The sequence below is a fragment of the Protomyctophum parallelum genome, assembly GCF_964188405.1.
Source record: "Protomyctophum parallelum genome assembly, chromosome: 2".
Taxonomy (NCBI): Eukaryota; Metazoa; Chordata; class Actinopteri; order Myctophiformes; family Myctophidae; genus Protomyctophum; species Protomyctophum parallelum.
The window spans coordinates 56,819,537-56,836,136 of NC_139699.1; the positions used below are offsets into that span (position 1 = coordinate 56,819,537).

Here is a 16,600-nt window from a genome sequence, read left to right on the forward strand (position 1 = left end):
CCCAGGGCCAAATTATCTGTTGGGCCAGTGGGGCCATGGCCCAGGGGCCCTTGGCTCTCAGGGGCCCTTAGGGGAAATTGGACCGCTCAGTACTGGGTTTGAGGCCCTAGAAAGGGCTCCTGGAGACCTTCATTGGCCATTGATTTTGTTAAATTTAGGTTAAGAAATTGATAAAAACATGAAAATTCTATGTGCATGGGTGCTATGGGGCCCCCAGAAAATGTATTGCATATTGCCTGCATTAGCCTATTTATATACAACGTACTTCTGAGATACTTTTTGGGGAAATGGTGATGAGTCTGATGTCTGATAGCCTACAGTTAGAGTCTAGACTAGAGTAAGTAAACTTTACCTATTGTCAACTGAAGTTGTAAAACTTTTATTTGGCATTAAATCATTAACCATTGCAACAACCATTACGGCCCATGATGACTCCCATCTCGTATCGTTGTCTTCACTTGGAATAAATCTGAATCAATCTACCGCAGAGATTGACAAACAGCGTCCCCTGGAGTCACCGTATGCGATAGGTCACCAATTGCATTGTAACAGTGTATAATGTTGATTGAATCGGGAGAGACGCTCCACGGTAGAATGTGTTTCGGAGTCTCAGCCCCGGTGGTAAACTGCGCGCGTATGTGGCTCACTGTCGGACCCGATCTGTGCTCCTTTGCTCCAGAAGAGCGCACATTTTTATTCTCTTGAGTGTTTACCAGTGAAAACTAATTTGGACCAAATGTGCCGAAAAAATGAGTCGGAGTCTTCCCATCCTCGCTTACTTTATCACTTTCATGCATTGTAAGTATATTAATAATATTATTTCTGAATGTTGTGTAGTGTATAGCTTATATACAGCATCTTTTTATAAATGATTTGCAAGACCACATGCAGTTATTTCGGTGCATATCTTGTTGACTAATAATTCTATAAGTCACACTTTTCCTTGAATCTTCAGGCAGTCAGTCTAATGTTTTTCATCGTGGTGAAAGTTAGCCTATAGCCTGTATGTGGAATAAGGTTCAAAGATGCTTTAAAAGGTAGGCTATACTGCTGTTTTAGATAACAATAATAACATCACGCTTTAATGTCGGTGGAACTATAGTAGCTCTGTAGCTTATTCAGTTAGATCCATGGTTAACTTAAAGTTCAAATGAGGTAATCCGATTTCTGTACAGATGATTCAGTGAATTCATGCAGTCTTGTTGCCATACGTATAGCAAGCATCGCTGTTATTGACGGCCTACTCAAAGTAGAATACCCCCCAGGCAGGGAATGATCCTAATATTATAGGCTACTGCACGAGGAAAAGTTGGATATGTTACCCACCATGTATCATGACATGAACAGTTCTACTGAGTCTGCAAAAACGATATACCCACCTACAAGTCACACCCCATTTTGAACAATCAATGCAGAAAAAATACTCCATTTAAGTCCATTAGGCCTCGTGTTTTACATCAAGCTGCACTTTCCCTTCATACCAAAGGTTTTCCAAGGGAAATCACATCATCAGTTAGGCCTACTGTAGGAATAAAAGATTGCACCTTGTGGTAGGCCTATATGTATTAGGCCCTATATGCCATGGGCATGGTACCTAATATTTTGTAAACTCATTTTATAAGCACTATTAAAAAGTATAAATCAAAGTAATTATTGCATTTAAACACACTATATTCAAGGCTGACATGGCACTTCTTGTGATCTGGGATTCTATTTCTACACTCAGATGACTGCATGTTAGAAAATGAAAAAAGGAAGAAAATAATTAAAGCTCTGTCTTCACACTAACATTTGGGTTTCACACACACACACACACACACACACACACACACACACACACACACACACACACACACACACACACACACACACACACACACACACACACACACACACACACACACACACACACACACACACATGCACACACACACACACACACATACAGGAGAAACGGAATAAACATTATTGTAACATCACAGGTTTTTACAGGTGTTTTACAGGTTCAAATCAATATCACGATTATTTTTGAAACTTTTGCCTCGACCTCGATTAATGAACGATTAAAAACAAGTGAATCTCGACACGTTATGAGCTTGCGGACCAGCTATACTTCCACTATTTTTCCCATGACACCATGTAACGACAAAGTATAATACAGGGTGGTTACACAGACTAATTGGTTCATTAAAAAATCCATTCGATTTTTTTGTCGATTCGTTGAAATGAATAAAAAATAGAACCCGAGGTTATTAGTTGTCGGTTTCAATATATTTCCGGCTAATTGGCCAGCTCTAGTTTGGGGTGAGGCAGAGCATGTTGGATAGCGGTCTCCCAGGGCTTTAACAACATGTCATCTGTTGAAGGCATAGCCTTGGAGGTCCCATTGTGTCACATGGATTGGAGCAGGGGTGGGCAACTTTGAGGATGGAGAGGGCCACTATATTTTCCACACTCACTCCAGAGGGCCACATTGCATATTAGCCTAGTAATGTCATAGCACTGCGACACGTTTTGAGCTTGTAGATCAGCTATTTTTTGCTAACCCTAACCCTGAATACGTTTTTTTTAATTGGAATCCTGAAAAGTAACATTTCTATTTAATTTCAAATGCAATTTAGTTATAGTTATGTTAACTTTATGAACTAAATACAGAATACATTGGACATTAAACATTTTAATACTAGTCATTAAGCTACACATATAAACTTACCGGTAAGTAATTAAAGCAGGTCATGTTTGCATGTTTGGAATTGTAACAGCTGAAATCAACAATATATCAGTATTCTGATATAAACCTGCGGACCGCATTAAGTGATGGTGGGGGCCGCATGTGGCCCCCGGGCCGCCAGTTGCCCATGCATGTATGGACTGGAGCATCAGCCAAATGGCTTAGAGATTTACAAAAATATTATAATATATTATGATATCAATTATATTACGCCTATATGAAGCCATCCAGAGTCCTGGTGAGTCATAAAACCTGTCTTACAAGAGCCAGCAACCTGAGCATGATACAGTTTGACAGAGAGTGGGTTGTGGAGAGTGTCAGATCATAAGGTTAAATCAAGTGAGTGTGACGAATAGCCCAGGTTTGGTAATAACCACACATATTAAGTTCACTGAATGTTGAGCTCACTATAGCTTTCTCTCTTGCATTCTCCCATCAATATGTGCCCCACCTCTTTGGAGTGATTTCCTCGACTATACAGTCAGCGAGGTGACTGTGACACTGTGACAGTCTGCAGTGTCAGGGCATCAGTTATTTCCTGGGAAGAGGTAGTGCAACCTCTATCCATCCTGCTTTGAATGGGTAGTGTTCACCATCGCTTTTAATCAGCCTTCTCTTCACTCTGACCACGGGCACCATTTATCAACAAGGGGCGTAGGCGGACTTCATGCGCTGGGACTCACTCAGGGCTTGTTTTCATCTCAGAGAAACAACTGGTAATGTGGCTGCAGGCAGTGGTGCAGGCAACAGCAGATTCATTAACATGCTGTGTGGAATTATTACCCTCAACCCCATCTGAAGTTAATTATTCATTGAAATGTAGCTCAGAGGTCCTCGTAACATTTGCATCTACCTCAATGTTGACGACCGTAGCAGCCCAGGGCCCCTGGTTGGTTCCTTGGAGGACTGGGTACTACATGATGCTGTATGTACACACGGTGAGACCTTCAGGTAAAGGTCCTACAGGGAGAGTACTGTATAGGACAGTGTTGTTGTTTGTTCAGCTCATACAGTATGTGCTAAAGTATACGTGTCTGTTTGACACATAAGCAGCAAGCACAGGGCCAGATGGCGGTTTACTGCATCAACAACAGGTCCCTGTGCAGGGCCATAAAACATGCTCCATGAAACCACATCAAAATAGACGAGGGGAAATCGCAGTGGCACAGGAAATGGGAACAAGTGGCATAAGCTGCAAATCCCATTTTATTACTTTGATGCAAATTGCACAATCGGACGTTGGCATCTGTTTCATGTGCTGTATCTTGTCCATGGATAACATAGTACCCGAACCAAGTGTATATGTTAACATCATAGGTCAGACTGCCCTTTGTTGCATGTCACATTGCTTGCTTTAAGTTAACCATGTGAAAATAATAATAACTTAAAATAGGAACAAGAAGTAGAAAAAAAGAACTAGGGAAAAAGCTAAAATTGCTTGTCCACTGTTTGATAAGCAATAGTTTGACCTCCTACGTTTTGAGTTCAAAATGTTGCTAAATAATCAATTAAAGGAATGCTTAATTATTATTATGGTAGTTGGGGGTTAGGCGTCTTGCGCAAGGACACTTCAAATATAAACATATTTGACACATTGCTGGCCAGGGCTGGAATCGAACATCAAATACTCTCCCTGTGACGGCTTGAATTCATGGAGGATTTGTGTGCCTTAACAGACCTTAAATAGAATATGATAGAATCTACAATCACATGTATGATGAGGAGTGGTGTGTCCAGGTGAAGTAGCTTTGCAAACCAATCTACATTTACAACCATTTGCAATAATATTTAAGCTCTATTTTACACTACGAAAACAGCTGATCTACAAGCTCACAACGTGTCGCTGAACGACACATCGTGACCATGTGGATAATGTATTGCTATTTTCATCAAGTTTTAAAGTTTATTATTTTTTATTGTCAACCCTAAAATAGGGAGTCGGGACACGAGGTTATAATAATCCTTCCTTCCACCACCAGGTACCAGCTGTGCAGATTCGGAGGAACGTCTCATGAACTGGCTGCTGGGAAAGGATCGCTACAACAAGCTGATTCGCCCAGCCATCAACAGGACAGAGAGGGTCACTGTCAAACTCCAGGTGTCTCTGGCACAGCTCATTAGTGTGGTGAGCTATATAGTACTGACTGTATATACCCAATGCCACAATACTAAGCCAGACGTGATACTGGAGTGTGTGTGCGTGTGTGCATATGTGCGTGTGTGCATATGTGCGTGTGTGCGTGTGTGTGTCCTCCAAAAGACCCACAATAAGAAAGAGAGGGGGAAAAATAAATACATGGTCAAAGAAAGAGACAAAGGGATCCATTTTCATCACCGCTAAACCCCTTATCCCTAAACTTCTTTGCCTTTTTTTTTTTACTATTTTGCAAAACATTTCTGAATAGTTGAAATGGCCAGTCTACAAGCTCACAACGTGTCAATGTAGATTGGCTAGTTGAACTATTCAAAAATGTTTTTCAAAATAGTAATAAAGGCAAAGAAGTTTAGGGATAAGGGGTTTAGAGCGGTGACGAAAATGGAGCCCAAAGAGTGAGGATCCCCTCTGAGATTTGAGAAGCCAGTTAATTCCATAGCTTAGCTGCTGCTATGTCAGGGCCCTGGATGGATGGACGGCTAAAGTAAAGGACAGGTCTGTCGGGCTGTGATCTCTGCCTCTGATTGAAACTTCAGCACATTGGATTAAAAGGGGCCGTAAACCTGCTGTTGCCGCCGAGGGCTGGCAGTGCATCGAGAGGCAGTCTTTAGATTTACTGTCGGGAGTCATCCCCATGCTGCCTGCAATACAATCCAACTAAGGCTCATTCACAACCTCCATTTATGAGCTCATACTGTCGTCCTCGCGGTAATTGGCATTTGGTATCATGTTATTATTGAACCTCTATGTCATGTAGCCGTATAATGAGAATGCCATCAGCAAACAACAAGTAGGATATTGTTTTTGTTTATTTTATGAATAGAGCTGGACGTGTTCAAGGCAGCGAAAGAAAAGTGAGGCGTTAAAATATAAAAAAACATCAAGACTAGACTAAAAAACAATGTCCTACAGTAGTCACAATGAGTATTGTTTATTGTATAATTAATATGATTTTAGGATATTGATTTTTGTTTCGTTTTTTCTTTCTCCCTTTTAAAAAGATATCTGTCATAATATTTTAATACTGTACTCAAGTACCGTATACTTTACTTGATTATTTTTTTATTTTTTTAACCTTTAATTACTTTTTCTCCACTACATTTAAAAGGCAAATATTGTACTTTTCACTCCACTACATTATGTAAAGTGTAATTAATTTCCAGGTCCATCCATCTTCAATCCGCACATGCGACTTATATTCATTGACATGCAGCATTCGATTTCATTGGTTCTCGTCTCGCCTTCAATCGCTTATCCGGAATCGAGTCGCCGGAATCTGCTGAACCACAAAATAGTTTTAATAGTCAGTTCAATAGTCTAGTCACACAGTCAAGTGTCACTTATTTTTAGTCACTCTCCTTTTTCTAAGTGGAGACAATGGAGACAGGTGAATTCCATATAAATGCATTCATTTGAAATATTTAGGCACATATATTGACAGCAAACTCGATTTCAGTGAAAATACTGACCAGAATTTTAAAACTTGTAACCAACGCCTCCACCTACTACACAAGCTCAACTCCTTTAGAGTGAGCAAACATACTGTATCATGGAAACAGTCTATAAGAACCTGATAGAGGTAATCTTGACTTTTAATATGGCAATGTGGTTTGGCAATCTTAATGTAAAAGGAAGAAGCAAGCTGCAGCGAATAAATCATTGGGAAGAGACAGAAACAATTAAGTTGTATCTACAAGGAAGAAAGCTGTCAAGATAGCAAATGACCCCTCTCATCCACTCTGCAGGGAGTTTGAACTACTTCCCTGGTAGACGGTACAAAGTACCAAAAGCTAACTGTAACATATTTAAAAATTCCTTCATTCCTAATGCCATTAAGGCACTAAATGTCTCGCTAGATTTGTTTTTAATGTATTTGCCACTGTTGTCCTGCATTTTTGCCATGAAGATAATTGTGTAAGTGTTGTTGCTGTTGTTGTTGCTGTTTGTTGTTACTGTTGTTTGAGACCGAAGACAAATTTAAACAATAAATTAAACTAACTAACTAACATTACTGTTTCTGTTCCCAGAATGAAAGGGAGCAGATTATGACCACCAATGTCTGGCTCACTCAGGTAAGACTTGAAATATCTCAAGGTCTGTCAAGATTAATCACCAATTACATTTCTCACACCTTCTTCCATCTCTTGTTAAATGTCCCCCTGAACTTGAATTATACCATGTCCATGCTTTCTCTCTCTGTGGAACAAACCACTTCCATAATTGTGGGCTGAACATCCTTCATTGGAGTGAAGCAAATGTGATCATGAAGCATGTGATTGTTAGTGAGACCGCTCTGCGACACTGTGTAAAACCTTATACTTACTATACCGAAAATAGCAGATCTACAAGCTCTTAGAGAGCTCTTAACTCATTGTGAGCTTGTACTGTAGATCTGCTATTTCCGGCAAGCGACACTGTTGTTGTGTGTATGAGGGACTATAAATTACGCATAATGGTCATAAGTGAGAACTCAGACAATCTCTGTCTCTACAGCATTGGGTGGATTACAGACTTTCATGGGACCCATCAAAATATGAAGGCATCGACAAACTACGGATTCCTTCCAGACATATCTGGCTGCCTGATATTGTTCTGTACAACAAGTAAGGAAATAGAATACTACTAATATTGAACTTTCTAGGAATTTGTCTAATCTATATATCTCTCTCCCAGAAACCAGAATTAAGATTATAATTTGTGATGTTGTTGATAGACAACTGAGAGCTTCTCCATAGACAATAACTTTTACATTTTATGGAGACAAAATATGTCTGAATTATTATTTAGTTTTGTTTCCAGTTGTGAGCCAGAAATGACTTCTCTCACAATCACTGTTAGCCTCTATCACAAGTCGTTTTCGTGGTTCGCAAACCTTTTTCCTTGGACCCCCCGCTTCTTACATCTGACAAAAATGCACGCACGCACGCACACAGTCACACACACACACACACACACACACACACACACACACACACACAGTCACACACAGTCACACACAAACTCTGTGGTGAGTCTGTGATGTTTTATTGCTTTGTTGGAGCATTTTTCATCTTCACAACCATCGATTGGACTTCTCAAATGATACAAATAACCAAGGAGTGGGAGTCCATCAATTCAGGGCTGCTTTCATTTTAACCCATTCTGACCTGAGATCAGATTCACACGAGGTTTCCGCCGGACACACACTGGTCCTGATGAACCCATTCTGACCTGAGATCAGATTCTAAAAATGTCAGTCGCTCTTCGATTTTTCAAAAATAGCAGACCTACAAGCTCGTATCGCGCCACTCGGTGGCGCGATATGAGCTTGTAGATCTGCTATTTTTCAATAGCTAAAGCATAACATGATGCTAACACCAAAATGGGTGCCCGTTCAGAATGGGTTAAGTGTGTCAGCTCCTTGGCTTTGGTACTGTACCTGTACAGTAGGTTTTGTTTGTGAACGATTTCAAGGCCTCTTTTCCCCACTCATCCCTCTGCCCCACAGTGCCGACGGCACCTACGAGGTCACGGTCTTCACCAACGCCATCGTTCAGTTCAACGGCAGCATCTTCTGGCTCCCGCCGGCCATCTACAAGAGTGCGTGCAAAATCGAAGTCAAGCACTTCCCCTTCGACCAGCAGAACTGCACGCTCAAGTTCCGCTCGTGGACCTACGACCACACGGAGATCGACCTGGTGCTCAAGTCCTCGGTGGCCAGCATGGACGACTTCACGCCCAGCGGAGAGTGGGACATCCTGGCGCTGCCGGGCAGGCGGACGGTCAGCCCTCTGGACCCCACCTACGTGGACCTCACCTATGACTTCATCATCAAGAGGAAGCCCCTGTTCTACACCATCAACCTCATCATCCCCTGCGTGCTGATCACCTCCCTGGCCATCCTGGTCTTCTACCTGCCCTCGGACTGCGGCGAGAAGATGACCCTGTGCATCTCCGTGCTGCTGGCCCTCACCGTGTTCCTGCTGCTGATCTCCAAGATCGTTCCTCCCACGTCCCTCGACGTGCCGCTGATCGGCAAGTACCTGATGTTCACCATGGTGCTGGTGACCTTCTCCATCATCACCAGCGTGTGCGTGCTCAACGTGCACCACCGCTCCCCGAGCACGCACACCATGCCCGCCTGGGTGAAGCTGGTGTTCCTGGTCAGGCTGCCCGCCCTGCTCTTCATGCGGCGCCCTCAGAACACCTCCGCCCGCCAGAGGCTGCGTCGGCAGCGGTGCCTGCGCGCCAGGCGGGCCATCCTGGGCCAGGGAGGGGGGGGCTACCCGGGGGGCGGCCCCTCCAAGTCGCCTTCCTCCACCGCCCTGCTCTTTTCGGACACGACGACGACATTCTCCACCCTGGGACACTTTTACAACAGGAGCGCCGCATGCACGCCTCCGCCGGGTTATGGCCACGGGAGCAGGAAGGGGGACGTGCGCTCCACGGAGTACCTCCCCAACAACGGCTTTCTTTCTAGCCAGGACCTGCGGCAGAGGAGCACCTCCTCGGACTGGCCCGTCGACGTCCAGGAGGCGGTGGACGGAGTGCGATATGTGGCAGATCACATGATGGGAGACGACGACGATCAGAGTGTATGTATATATATATATAATGTCTACTATATAAATCTGTCTATGGCAGCAATTCGCAGCCTGAAATGATATGTTAAAAGGTATTCTATTATGATACACTTAAGTCGAAAAGTCCTTTTGCGCATCTACTTTAATGGACATGTGCGTCTGGAGCAAGGCAGTCAACATGAGGGGCAAAAAAAGGAATCCCCTTTTGTGTGAAGTGAAGACTCCTTCAGGATTACCTTTTCACCCATTTCATTATGATACACTGAAAACACTATGACAGCACAGCACAGATAGGGCTAGGTCTCCGTTTTATCTAAAGATTGCAGAGCACTTTATAGCATTTCCTCTTCTTAATGAATGTTGTGGCTCACAACCTGAAAGAAGATCCACACACTCTGGCTCAATCAAAGGAAGCCATCTTCAACCTATCTTCATATAATTGGTTCTCTCCCCCATCGATGTTGTCATTGGCAGGCAGGTTTCTGAACTGTCCGTAGTCCACAAATGAGACACAGATTGAGTAGACAGAGATGGTGCCAATCTAGATCTATCTTATAATGAGCATTAGTATCTAGCATTAGGCCAATTATATGAAGATAATTGATATTGGGTGAAGTCCTCCTTTACGTGTCATTTATTGGCACATCCACAATTACGTGATTCTCATTTTCAGACTTCAAGTCTGCACTTCATCGCACGGGAGCTACAGTGTGTGTAGCTCTGGCCCATAGCTCTAATGCTGTTGCATTTAGAGCTATGTTACCGATGACTTCCCGGGGCTCGCATAAATGCAGACCAGCCTCTCGTCTTTAGCGTAAATAAAAAGAAAGTTTTTGCCAATACCAATACCAATACAAAAGCGGGTTGTGTCATTAGAAAGCCTGTGGAAGCAGCCCCCCACCACGTGTATAAAAGGTACTGTTTGGCCAGAAAGGGACTTTCTTTCACCGGAGGAAAAATATTCCGTATGAGGGTTTTCTCTTGGCAATATCGATAGATGGCGCAGTGGAGTAACTAAAATTATTATTTTTCCGGTGGAAAAGTAACCTTTTATACATGTGGTGGGGGGATCAGAGTGCTTCCACTAAGGAAAGTAGGCTTTCTAATGACACAACCCGCATTTGTATTGGTGAGAAGCAAGAAAGGTTCTTTTTATTTACGCTAAAGACGAGAGGCTGGTCTGCATTCATGCGAGCCCCGGAAGTCATCGGTAACATAGCTCTAAATGCAACCGCATTAGAACTATGGACCAGAGCTACAGTGTGTGCTGTGTGGACCTTCTTTAATCATTTCATAACTATCTTATGTTTGTCAAGTACCTGCTTTAACCACTGAATCCATATATACTTACTAATATGCCTGGGTGTCCCCCAGCGGTCTATACTTGTTCCCCTACTTTCCCCCCCTGGCTGTACACCAGATCTCTTTGCTGATAACATCAGTGTGGCAACACATTATGAGCTTGTAGATTGTTTTGCTGAGTGTTTGCTTATCTATCTATAAATGCACCAAGTCTCTGTACGTACATACGTGTGTACGTCTGTAATCCACGTAACTCGAGAACCGTTCGCCCCACCGACTTCAAATTCAACACACAGGTGCCTGTTGTCGGTCGGACTCACAGTTGTCCAGAACCGCCACAAAAGGCCTCTGTCCAGGCTCTGGACCTGATCACCCCTATATCTCCATAAATGGAGCTGGCCTGTTCTGACATCTGACATAGACTCATAGACACATAGACATATTTGGGCTTGCCTGACAAAAGAACTCCATATATGGACATAAAACCCCATAATAACTGGGTGGGGCATTCATTTCCAACTCACATCGTTCCAAGTAGACCAGTACCCAACGGGCACCGTTCTAGTTATGCCAATTTTTGTGTGTGACATTTATACGGTTACAGCCATTCACACATGGCAGCTGACAGGGTTAATATCCTGGCTGAAGCGTGGAGGTCGTTGAACTCATTCACCTTACATGACCATTTTACTTACAGGGATTACATTTCACACCAGTGTCATCCCAGTCCACAAGTAGTCTATATGTGTTTGTCCAGTTTAGGCTACAATCAGCCCTAACACTGTACAGCTGCGGCCACAGTGAATTTATGCGTAGCTGAAGTCAGTTGATGTAGTAGGACAGTGCTGACCTGCCTCTGTTTGGTAAACAGGAGCAGGGAGTGTTGGTGTCGGGGTGGACCAACACTCAACGCAGGCCTTGACCCCTCTGAAGCAGGACGGAAAAAACACTTAACCTGCCGGACAGTGGTTGTGTGACCCAGCAAATTAACACAAGGAATTTGATAATCAATCACTTCCTTGGCCAAATCAATACAATTTGGAAGTGACCAGGCTTGAGAAATGACCCCTCCTTTACAGAACTGCCAAGGACAGCATGGAGGAGGGGGTGAACGGGTCAATAGCTTTTTCTGTGAATGTTTGAGTAATCTTATAGTCTGGGCTCCTCCCTGGAATGTAACCTATTTAACCGTGCAGCCATTTTTCAACAACCATATTCTGTTGTAGCCCAAGAATTAACTTACAGAGAATGTAGTCCCTATACTGCTTGAGCAATTTTGTTTTAATGCAATAACGGGCAGGATATGGAGATGTACATGAGTTGCAAACCAATGCAGTCGAAAGTCAATTGTATTGCACAGCACAGCAGCGTATGGCCGTAAATATAGACGGGGCAGGCGTTGTGGACTGTGGGTGCCCTGGGGCCCATTGGGTGGGGGGCCCATTGGGTGGGGTCCAAAATCTGGACGTCAACATTGACAAGCTGAGTGCATCTGCAAGCCAAGCAAGCAGTCATCGTGCCTTTCAGACATAAAAGCGGCAGTAAAGACAAGAACAAGAGGATAAGGTATACCAAAGCTCCCGAAATTAGATTCATTTTTTTTGTCACCAGCAGCGACCCCTTAGCAGCAATGCAGCAGTAGGGCTGGCATCAGCATCTGTGCCCGCAGTGGGGAGACAACAAAAGATGTTGCAGGTAGCATTAAGGCTGTACATTATTACAACGTTAGTCCTATATTCATTATCATGGTGGACGCATTGATTATATGTTACGCAAAAATGCACCACCCCCATGAAACAGACTTCCAATCACATGCCTAGAAGTGCTTTGGTAGTAAATGTAAAATGTATGTTTTCTCCATGCCAATAAAGCTCCATTGAATTGAATTGGGAGGGGGTTGTGGGGGGCATTCTTGCCCAAGAGGTGTGACTGGTATAGAGTGTCGCAGTCCCTCCCCCTTTCAGAACGACGAGTGGCCCAGGAAATGATTCTCCATTAATTTTCTCCATAGGCTTTTCAAAACGTATTTATTTAAAGACCTTTTAAGCGTCGTACGAAGCCAACTCTTGTCGTGACAAATCATGACAACACACACAATATTTTGGACCAAACAAATAATTACAAAGTAGAAAAACAACAAAAAAAGTGTCTACTTTCTAATTCTTTGTTTGGCCCGAAAAATTGTGTTTGTTGTCATGATTGGTCACGACAAGAGTTGGCTTCGTACGTGTCTTTAAATAAATACTTTCTGAAAAGTCTATGAGGAAAATGAACGGGGATTTATTTTCCGGGTCTCTCGAGGGGGCGGGACTGCGACGCTCTATAGGAAGCAGCCACAGCAGGGGGCCTTGCTTATTTAAGTTGGTACAATTCAGACATCTACATACCCGTAGATTTGCTGATTCCAGGCTGGTAAACAACCGTACTCGCCCGTAAATTTTACTGGATTTACATGGCCTCTACATTTAGTATATCTGCCCGTTTATCCTTGTTTTCTGTGCAGTGCTGTATGTCCAGCTTTTAGGGTTTGTGTGAACACAAACATTGTCCTGGTACAAACATTGAATGCCATTGACAATGAATGGCCAGTTTTGAGTGTTTGTGCAAACACAAACATTGTGTAAACACAAGCACTGAAGACAAAAGTGAGGACGCAAATTGTGATTGGCCGGAATGAGATGATGTACTATAATGATAAGAGCGCCTCTCACATCACACGGGTATGATTACAGTATATACAGGTTTAAGGTTTGTCTTTAGTTCAATGTTTATTTTGTAAACAACATTGACAATGAAGGGACATTTTACGTCATAATGTGCCTCATTGCGTCACCGTCACCATTACATCACCTAATCAACATGAGTTAGACTTTAATATATTAGCGCCCCTCACTTCACAGTTATCTCATTAGTTGACTTATTGATTTGATTGACTGTCTGTTTACATTGCTGTGTCAGAGCGCTGTCCATGGTGCTGATAGATAGTTTTCCTGTGTGTGCGTGTGCGTGTGTGCGCGTGCGTGTGTGCGTGCGTGCGTGACTGTGTGTGTGTGTGTGTGTGTGTGTGTGAGACTGTGTGTGTGTGTGTGTGTGTGTGTGTATGTGTGTGTGTGTGTGTGTGTGTGTGTGTTCATGCGTGCATTCGAGGATCAAGGTGTCTATTGTTGCATCTTGTGTAAGGAGCGAATCTTAGCCAATCAGGATGAAATATGAAAAATCACACCCGTGTGAAGTGAGGGGCGCTCTTATCATCTTACAACATCAATTACAACATAATGTTTGTTTAAGCAACCGGTGCTAATGTTTGTTTTAGTCCTCAACACAAACATTACATTTCTCTTCATTGTCTATGGTGTTTCCTTAAACAAGCATCGTTGATAGCTGTATATAGGTGGGGCTAGCGCCCCTCAAAAATCTGACGGATCCGTCTTGATCACATAGAGATACAGTAATGATGTTTGTACAAACTCTGTATAGTATAGGAGAGATATGAAAAGAAAAGAAAAACTGTTTTGCAAATATTGGCCTGCTGGTGGTGCTATAACGCAGAGGTTCTGCTCTGGCCTCCAGGGAGTTTGCGTGCAAAGTTTCACACCATTCAGTCAAGTTTACACTAGTATACCTGTAGATAAGCACATGAATCGACCTGTTATAGCGCCACCTTGAGGCAGATTTGAAAAATGTAGGATGGCATTTCTTATTCGGCCTAGTGGGAGGAATGTGCGTTCCAAGTTTCACAGACGCCTGCGTTCATGATTTGAGTCATTGTGTTTAAAAAATGGGCCACTCCTGCTAACTTTGGAAATCAATCTTATATTAGGCAATCAGGATGGAATATGAAAAATCGGACAGATAGAGAAAATGAAGATATAGAGAAAATGTGTACCAATTTGTGTGATGTTTGGACTATATCCGTAAATCTGTATGTCACACTTTGCCTAGTCTGGTAGTATGAAATAACCTCCAGGCAGTCCTTGATGCAGAGATGCGGTTACTGGACAGGTAGCCACGGAAACCCAGACGTTTATATTTCCAGAGAGAAAAAGAAACGTCTGGGACCGAGTCCACTACTCTATTTGGCATAGAGTAGCGCAAACGTCGATCACTCTCTGCTGATTTCTGATCGTCTGCACCTTTGTTAAATCTCTCTCTCTCTCTCTCTCTGTCGCTCTAATTAATTGTCTCATGTCACGCAGCTGCGTCTAGATTCTCCCGGCGGATCCTGCCGGGAGCTGCCTATGCCATAGAAAGCATAGGTGGACTCCAGTCTACTGGACAGGTGGCCCTAGCTCCTTCCACTGCCACAGTCCTGGAGGCCTCCCTACCTATAAAGGCTAAGCCCCTCCCACTGGAACACACCACCCTGAATTGATTCCACAATTACACCAGTAACTTCTTCATGTCCAGGGACAACACATATTATTCATCACATGCATCACTTATTCTTCAACCAATTATCCACATCATATAATATAAGATAATTTGAGTTCTCTATATATACACAAAACACTGTTGGCATGTCCCCTACCCAAACCCACAGTTGGTAGGTGCTCCCTACAATGGAGCTACCAATCAGTCATCAATCATTATACATACACAGTCCAAAATAATATAATTCTCTGCAACATACACAATAAATTATAATTCTAACTTTAACCCATTTGTGTCCCAACCTTCCTGTTAAATTACGGGGAAGAAATAACCAGAACTTAATACAGGTCGTTACAATACATATCATCAGTGGCAGGGTGAACTGCCACACTGTATTTTCACTATTTTAGAATATATATATTTTATAAATATGCGATTAAATCGATTAGTTGTATTAATATAACCCTTAAACCTGAACTGATATGAACTGTACTGTGTATATAAATGTGTTCATTAAACCTGAACTGATATGAACTGTACTGTGTATATAAATGTGTTCATTAAACCTGAACTGATATGAACTGCACTGTGTGTGTGTGTGTGTGTGTGTGTGTGTGTGTGTGTGTGTGTGTGTGTGTGTGTGTGTGTGTGTGTGTGCGTGCGTGCGTGCATTTGCAGGTGATTGAGGACTGGAAGTATGTGGCCATGGTGGTGGACAGAATGTTCCTGTGGATCTTTGTGATCGTGTGTGTGACGGGAACGCTGGGCCTCTTCCTGCAGCCGCTGTTCCAGAGTTCCATTGTCCCCATCCAACAGCCCAGCTCAGAAACACCTCGCATCTGACCTGTTCCATTATCAACCATCCAACAGCCCAGCTCAGAAACACCTCGCATCTGACCTGTTCCATAGACAGTCACATTATCCCCATCCAACAGCCCAGCTCAGAAACACCTCGCATCTGTTGTCGGACAAGCTAATACAAATCATATTTCTTTTCATGCTGCTGCTGTGCAACTTTGCAAGCACCTGTCCGCCGCTCCCGTCCGCAACAAAAAAATAAGTCCCATTAGTCCTGCAATTTTATCGTTCCGTATCGCTAAAACAGCAATATTTCCATTGGGATCGGGGGGAAAATGAGGTGAGGAGCTGATCACAGTCACAGATAGAAGGGAAAGTGTTATATTTGGCCTGTTATGCTATATATGATTGATCGCGTCTGTGTGTCACAGTCTCACAGTCACAGACATTGTGCAGCAGCGCACACACATGCTGGGTGGAGAGAGAGAGAGAGAGAGAGAGAGAGGGAGAGAGGTCCTGCGTGTTAAAGAAATACGCATCTTTGTGTTCTGTTTCACCTTATTGCTGAGTGACGCACACAGGGAAAAGCAACAAGGGGTTTAGAAGCGAAAAAGTCAGTTGTGGAGAAAAGTCCACACATGCACTTCTCACATGAGTGATTATAGCCTACTAATGATTGAC

The 16,600-nt window shown here is 43.2% G+C and overlaps 1 protein-coding gene across 1 annotated transcript; it reads left to right on the forward strand.

Moving 5' to 3' along the window:
* Positions 1-750: 750 nt before the first annotated feature.
* chrnb4 (cholinergic receptor, nicotinic, beta 4 (neuronal)) lies at positions 751-15,964 on the forward strand (the record flags this gene model as incomplete). Its single annotated transcript, XM_083760138.1, has 6 exons — positions 751-798; positions 4,711-4,856; positions 6,914-6,958; positions 7,380-7,489; positions 8,374-9,460; positions 15,800-15,964. The coding sequence occupies exons 1-6, from the start codon at positions 792-794 to the stop codon at positions 15,962-15,964; spliced, it is 1,560 nt and encodes a 519-aa protein (XP_083616264.1). The 5' UTR covers positions 751-791.
* Positions 15,965-16,600: the final 636 nt, after the last annotated feature.